At 44.4% G+C, this 7804-nt stretch overlaps 1 protein-coding gene across 1 annotated transcript in view; it reads left to right on the forward strand.

The window, feature by feature from the left end:
* Positions 1-56: 56 nt before the first annotated feature.
* The window catches only part of TELO2 (telomere maintenance 2), a gene marked incomplete at its 5' end in the record, with an annotated part of 16985 nt that continues 9237 nt past the window's right edge, over positions 57-7804 (forward strand). Inside the window, 9 exons of the mRNA XM_010185016.1 lie at positions 57-158; positions 644-921; positions 1482-1550; positions 2229-2376; positions 2765-2867; positions 3694-3762; positions 4573-4714; positions 5754-5890; positions 6695-6783. Of these exons, the coding sequence (XP_010183318.1) occupies positions 57-158; positions 644-921; positions 1482-1550; positions 2229-2376; positions 2765-2867; positions 3694-3762; positions 4573-4714; positions 5754-5890; positions 6695-6783 (1137 nt within the window). The remainder of the gene's footprint in view (positions 159-643; positions 922-1481; positions 1551-2228; positions 2377-2764; positions 2868-3693; positions 3763-4572; positions 4715-5753; positions 5891-6694; positions 6784-7804) is intronic.

Raw genomic sequence — 7804 nt, forward strand, 5'->3', positions numbered from 1 at the left:
GGCCCAGCTGCCCTCGCGGAGCGGGAGCGGGCGCTCTTCGGCGCTTTCCTGCGCAGCCTGGCGAGGGCGCGGCCCGAGGACGCGTGGCGGAGCTGGTTCCTGGAGAGTCCGCCCGACCTCTCCCTCTGCGTCTTGCTGGAAGCCCTCGCCTCCCCGGGGTCAGTCCGGCTGGGGCCGCGGCGGGAGGGTGGGCGGCTCTAGAGGGCCGGGCCGAGGCTCCGGGCCTGCTCCCCGGTGGGAGGCGGGCGGAGGCGGTGTCACCCGGCGCGGTGGCCGGGAGAGCTGATGGGGGCTGCGCCTCCCCCTCAGAGGGGTGTCTGAGGGTGCCCAGCCGTGGCATAAGAGGGGGGTGGGCTTACTCTGCCCTCTGGTCCCACGATTCCCGTTAGAACCCACACACAGCAGTAATGTTTCCCACAGAGGTCAGAGAGCTGACTGCAGTTACGCTTATTGAATGCCCTGAAATGTGAGCTGAGGAAGCTGTAGAAAGACAGAGATTAAAATCGCTTTGATTTTGATTAAAAGTCTGTGTGAGTGAGCAGCGGTGTTTTACTGGTGAGACCACAACAGAAAAACATTAGTCTGCACATCTTTTTTTATCAGTTAAAAGGGGCAGGGACTTATTCCAGTTACTTTCTTACAGCCCTAGCTTTCATCCGAGGGAGATCGTGGAGGTGCTGGAGCAGTTCCTGCAGGAGGGACGGATTTCAGCTCTGATGTGGGAGGTCTGTGAGCAGCAGGCACAGGCTGGCTCACCCGAGCTGCAGGAGGCTCTGCTCAACAAGATTGTGTGTTTGCCCGATCACGTGAGCAATAAACTCCAGGGGAAAAACCCACCGGTGTTCTTCCCACAGAACTACTTTCCTCTCTTGGGTGGTGCAATTATCCAGGTGCTGCAGAAGATCTCCGATTCTCTAAGAGGTGAGGTTGCAAGAGGGCTGTGCTAAAGAGCTGGCTCTTCTGAAGGGGTGTTTTGTGTGTAAACCCCCTTGGCTAGCATTTGAAATTGGTAACGGGTATTGTAGAGCCTTGCGTTCATCCCTCAGGTTGTGCTTAAAAATGTAAGATAATGGGAATGAGGAAGATGGCTGAAACTTTTTAAAATACCTCTGCAAGCTGCAATCCTGCAAGCTGTTAAATAGCGTCCTCTGTTGCCAAAGCTTAATTTTGTTCACTTGGTCTGTGCTAAACTAATTGTAGGAAAGATTTAAACGGTACTGAATGAACCAATGGCTTTGGTATCATTGTGTTAAAGTGGGACTGAGCTACTTAGTTTTCTGACTCTTGCTGTGTATAAATAATACCGAGTGTCATTTTGTGCCTGAAGGCAGGTGGTGGAGGGAGGAAGAAGTGATGCCTGAAGAGGAAAAGTTGATCTGTGTTCTCAGGCCTCAGTACTCATAGCTGTGTGTGCACCTCCTGAGGGCTGTCTGGAGGATGCTAGCAATGCTCCTGTTAAAGTTGTGTCTGTTTTATTCCAGGTGGCTTGGATTGCTCAATCTCTTTTGTTTCTCACGTCCTGGGGAAGGTGTGTGCTCATGGCAGACAAAGTGAGTGGTTTACAATGCTATTTTGGGGAGAGGGAAAGTGTTTTTACTGTATGATTACAGAAGGATGACTGTGGTGATGATTGACTGAGGGAGGAGGAGACTGACTTAATACTTCAGGGGTTGTGTGAGTTGAACTGCACAGACTGCTGCTCTCTGCTTTCTGGGGCTACTCAGCTGCGTATCTGATAGATCTTGATGCTTTTGTGTCATCTCATGTGAATGTGATTTGCTTTCTCAAAAATTGATGAGGTTGTTAGCCTTCTCGTCTGCCATTTGGGGCATCACTATTAAATGCTCTTCAAGTGCTTTTCATCCAGTGGTCTGAAAGTGCCTTCTAAATGCCAGCATAAATCACTGCCCACATGTAACAGCCCTCTCATGTGAGGAGCCTTCAGTCTGGCGTTGCTTAGGACTTTGAAGCCACTGAATGCAGAAGTTGTTAACAGGGCTGGGGAAGAGGAGGAAAGATTTTCTAGCCATTTACTGTGATGAGGAGTACTTGCAAGTTCCTTGGACTGCTTAGATTTGTTCTTACCACAGGAACAACTTAGAACTGCAAACTGTACATTGTATTGCTTCATCTTGGGATGATTTTGAAATTTGCAGGCTGACCTTGTGTACCATTGCACCAGTTCTGTCTATCTGGTGTATTTAGCTGGGTTTTTTCTTCCACTGCAGAAGAAATTCTGAGCGTTTTGGTACCCCACTTAACGGATCTCACCAAGTCAGACTGCATCTGGCAAAGAATATGCTGGCGGTTGGTTGAATGTGTGCCAGACCGCTGGATGGAAGCAGTGGTCCTTGGTTTTGTGCAGAGAATCCCTGGGTAAGAGCTCTGCTTTCCTCCCTGATTCAGAGCAAAGGCCTGGGTTTTTTTCACAAATACTTGCAGAATCGGTTTTTGAACAATGTTGATGTGCATGTGTTTGTGTAGGGGCTTTCTTACAGAGCCATTTCCCGAGAGACTCTAGAGGTGAAGTAGTTGATTGTTCCCTCTCGGGTAGAACCTGCACCATTCCTTAAAGATCTGCGCCCTGACGTGCAGTGAAAAAAGGAGTGAAAACATTCAGTGCAGTTACTGACTCGCTCCTAAAGTTTAGAGGTGTTTTAAGACTTTGTTGCAAATAGCTGCTCACAGAATTTCCTATCTTTAGTGGCAGCATGGCAGTAATTACATGGATTCCTAACGTTTTGCTATTGACCTGTCTTGGTAGGGCAGATGTCTTGTCGAGGTTGCTGGGGAACCTGGTTGTGAAAAACAAGAAAGCTCAGTTTGTGGTGACACAGAAGATGCTGCTGTTGCAATATTGCCACACGGTAAGGACTCCACAGTGAACAGCAGTGCAGTAATGCCTGTTTTTCCCAAGTGCCAATGTGTCTTTTAGCTGTGTTCCAGATCTTCTGGAGTTAGGTTTAACTCTTCGTTCTGAAATCAGCCCTTGGTCTCTCCACATGTACCTGAGTTGTGCACTTACATGCCCTCAGCTAAACGTAAGGAAGAGGGAGTGGTAAATGGTTGCTTTGAAAGCATGGGATTCCTGTGCTCTCTCAGGATTGGTGGCAGTTAGCAGAATTACTGTACTTTTTCTCTGGATCCACATGGTTATTTGGTTCAAGATTATTATATCTGGAATATATATTATATATAATTATATATATTATTCCCAGTGTTCTGGGGAGCTGGAGATATCTAGTTAATTTAGAATTGGAAAGAAGAGGCTGAAGAAGCCATGACCCACCCTAAGGGATAAGAATTAGATTGAAGAGGTGAGACAAGGACTGGGATTTTTCTTTTCCTGTGCATCTAAGTTTGTCACTAGGTGTTAGGAAGTGTTGTGTGCCTTGTGATGGTGATGTGAGGGATGATCTCTAGGCTTTGTTTTCCATGTTTGCTTGGGATGGTGCTGATATCATTTGATGGTAAAAATACTATACTGTGTTCCTGTTGTGTTTTTCCACATATTTCATCAGCAACTGCATGTGTGTGTTTGGTTGTGTTTTTAAATTTGCATTCTTTTCTGTCTTTGAACATTATCAACCATCTCTTAGAATGAAAAGCTTAATGCAATAAAAATACACACTTGTCATTCCTGGCTGACAACTTTACACCCAGTTAAAGTGAGACTTGTGGTTTTCATTGCAGACTGCAGTGCTGCAGAACCTCCTTGGCTACCTGTCCCTGGATAGCCTTCGGCGCACCTTATTGGTCAAAGTAAGCTCAGTAATGTTGGTGGTGAGGTATCTGATGGATAAAATTCTACTGTGTGAGCGTGTGTGTGTGTGTGTGTGTGTGTCTGTGAGGTGCGCGGTTGTGGTACTTCTCAAAGACTTTTGTTACAGTTCAGGAGTGAGGGAAGCCCTACCGTATTACAAGTAAATTTTGGTGTAGAAATCAAAGACTTTATGCGCTGCTGATGTTATTTTCTCATATTTAATTGGTAAATTGTCTTCCAAGTATCAAAACTAATGAGGCTTGGATTCTGACAGATGTCCCATGTCCTCCATCCTTCTCTGCTTTCTCTGTCATTCCCTATTTGTGTGGCTGGGCAGATGGCAGCAAGTGATGAAGCTGGTTGAGAGCTGGCTGTGTGACAAATTGTTGATGCTTCAGAATCTCTCTCATCTGCCTTTTCCTCAATGAAGGTGAAGATGTTTTCCCTCTCCAAGTCAGTGGTGTGATGAAACTCCTGGGAAATTTGTATCTCTGGAAATCTTTACCATTTTGTCCATTTTTTTTTTTCCACTGGTTACATGTTCTAAAATGATCTGGAAGTACTGACAGCTATGCAAGATTGGAGTAAAATCATCTTAAACCATATAATATCATTTTGACAATATTATATATTGTTTTGCATATGATATTTATTTATGAGAAATAAACATATTTATCACTTTAAAATAAAAAGAACCATTATATCTAACAGTATATTAAACTAAGGTTAATTTCAAAAGGCATTCAAGAAGAAGATTGCTTATATGTGGAAAAGATGCCTTTGAAGCCAACTTGTGTTCTCTTATGCAGGTGCTGCAGGAACTCCTGGAGACCTGGGGCAGCAGCAGTGCTGTGAAACACTCTCCGCCTGAGCAGCAGCAGTACATTAGCAAGGCCATTCTTATCTGCCTCTTCCATCTGAAAGAGTCCGAAATCGAGGGCTGCAGACAAGGTGAGGCAGTAGGAGAAGCAGAGGATTTGTTTAACAGAAGGTTTTACTGTGAGTAGAAAAACATCTTGTTTTGATTCATGGATAAACAAAATGGTCCCATCTTTATCTTGGCAGACGGGGTGGCCTGCTGGAATCCTCTTTTTCTTTCATTGATATGGTACAATATTGCTGATCTATCTGATTAGATATCACTGATATGATATAATTCCAGGTGCATAGATTTAAGTTATAAAATTGGAGAACCATAATCTTTGAACTAAGGTTCTTACCTGAACAGTGGTTTATGAACCCTTAAGATTTGTCACAGGAAAGTCTGGATTAAGTCTGGATTGACTCTGGGACTGGCTAGAGGAATGGTGTGATTTGCAATTTATAGACTTACTGTTGGAGCATGGCTCCAACATAAGGCTCCAAAGGATACAGGGGAAAGTACACCAAGGATAAAAAGCTGGTTTGTTGGACCCTGACTGTCTGTATGCATTTCTCCATGTCATTCTCCCCTCAGTGTGAGGTGAGTAGGGATACTCCCTACTGAGACATGGTGGATGGCTCCTACAACTGGAGCGTGGGAATGGATGGATACAAGCTCTGTAGGAAGGGCAGACAGGGGAGAAGAGGAGGGGCTGTCACCCTCTGTGTCAGTAACTAGCTGAGGTCCATGGAGCTCCACCTGGTGATGGATGATGAGCTGATGGAGAGCTTATGGGTCAGGGTTAAAGGGAAGACAGGGGCAGGTGATATAGTGGGAGTCTGCTGTAGGCCACCTGGCCAGGAACACCAAGCAGATGAGGCCCTCTATAGACAGATAGGAGCAGCTTCATGTCCACAAGCCCTGGTCCTCAGAGGGGATTTCAACCACCCCCGTATCTGTTGGAGGGAAAACATAGCAGGGCATCAGCAATCCAGGAGGTTCCTGGAATGCCTTAATGACAATTTCCTTCACCAAGTAGTAGAGGAACCAACAAGGAAAGGTGAATCAGCATGAAGATGGATCTTTGTTTCTGTCATTGTTTCATGCACTGTTTTGGTTTTTTTTCAGAGCTTCTCACAAGCATGATGGAGGGTGTGAAATGCCACTTGGACAGCAATCTACCACAGATACGGCGTCTGGGAATGATTGTGGCAGAGAGCATTAGTTCAAAAATAAATGCTGATGGGCCTGTCTTGAAGTTTCAGGTGAAGTTTATAATGAAATTTAGAGGAAATAGAGGCTTTAAACCAGATAATCCAGGACATTATAGCAAGTTCTAACGCTTCTCTAATACAGAGAGGCAGTATCCTACCTGGTTTTACTGGGACTGAGCTGTAGAATTCTACTTTCTCTTCAGCAGAGCAGAACAGTAACACATTCAAAAAGAGAGGATATCTGTTTATGAAAAACAGGTGTATAGAAAATAGCCAGGTGGCTGAGAGTGACCTTAAGAGTGTAATTTGATGACAAAGTTCAGGTAAACTGATGATAATCAAGGACTATTAGAGGATGGTCATACTGCATGAGGGAACTGGAACCTGACCCATGGAAGTTGAGAGGGAACTTCAAACTTAAATCACTGGTGAACTTTCAGTCCCTGGCACGGTAGGAAGACCTGCTCTAAGATTTTCAAGATTGACATGAGGATATATGCTCCACTACTTCCAGTAGAGTTTATAAGAATTGTATGATTAAAATCACATTAATTCTTTAAAAAACCTGCATCATCCCTCATGTCACATGCCATTTATTAAATGTTTTAAAGATTGTAAATAACATTCACACTAAGGTCTGATCAGGTATGACTGTTAAATATTTAAACAAAGATTACACATGGCACAGACTGCTATGCAGCATAAATGCTGGCAGCACAGTGATCGAAACAAACGGGATTTGTGTGAGTTCACCTGCTCATGAGTCAGTCTTCACTCAGCAGAAGGGTCAAATGTTGAATTCTGGGCATATTTGCAATCAAATAGAGTGCTGTAACAGTTATTCTGAATCTCTAGTACGAAGAAGATGATGAATCGAGAGAATTGAAGTCCCTTCTGGTGCAGAGTCCGCCATTCTGTGTTGTCCCCAGCCCTCCAGATGATCCGTAAGATATTGCTACTATTTATCTTCATGCCATCTTTTTGCTTTTCTCCATACCTTTTTTGAGTTACACACTAGACCTGTATTATACACTAGTCAAGATGTCTTAAGCGTTATAATGCAGCTTATTCTTACAATGCAGTGTAGTGATGCTAAATTTGTAATTCAAGTGGTAGTATGTATTAAAATTGCTTGTTTTATAGCTGCACGTGGTGAAACCATGCTGCAGTTTCTAGGGGTCTTATGTGCCCCTGGGTAGAATCAGATGAGCCTTTCTGTTCACATCTGGGAAATCTGGCATTTGGACCATGTGCCCCCCCCAGCCAGTATCAAAAATGTAGCATATCTGTCAGGCTGAAGTCTGGTTCTTTGGTGCTCCTAATTTCCATAGCATCTGCTGAGGCTCTCTGAAGCACTTAGTTTTATCAGCAGACAAAAGAAGCACTTCATGTTAGCAGCAAATGAAGCTGTCCAGCACTCCAGTGAAATCCAGAAGATTTATTGCTCCCATTTTAGGGGCATAATCGGCATAGAGAGCATTTGAGAATCAGAGATGAAAGGACGTGATAATGTCCACAGAAGTTGGTACAGAGAAAAAAAAGAAATCTCCAGTTATTGTATTCATCCCACTAGCAACGTTAAAGATGTTTCTTCCCCATTTGTTGAGTTTCATTCACAGCTTGAAATACAGTGCAGGCCAGTGTGGCCCAGTTACTACAGATGAGTCTTTCCTTAGCAGTCCTAGGTACAAGTTAGTGCAGGGGAAATGCAGCAAATTGGCTAGCTTATTTCTTGTTATCCATTGCTCTGCTCTCAAGAGATTCTGCTTCTCTTTTCCCCTCACTCCATTCTCCTTCCCAGGACTTCATCCCTTGTGTAGGCCAAGCTAGGTGGGAGACTGTAGCAGAAATAGTAATCCGCTGTTCTGTTTAGGCAGCAAGGGTTGATGGTGTGGGTAGTTTCTTGCTTGTGAATAAGGACTGTTACTTTATTGGTTTTAATACTTCTTGTTTCTCGCAGCAGGA

The sequence above is a fragment of the Mesitornis unicolor genome, unplaced genomic scaffold, assembly GCF_000695765.1.
Source record: "Mesitornis unicolor isolate BGI_N332 unplaced genomic scaffold, ASM69576v1 scaffold5085, whole genome shotgun sequence".
NCBI lineage: Eukaryota > Metazoa > Chordata > Aves > Mesitornithiformes > Mesitornithidae > Mesitornis > Mesitornis unicolor.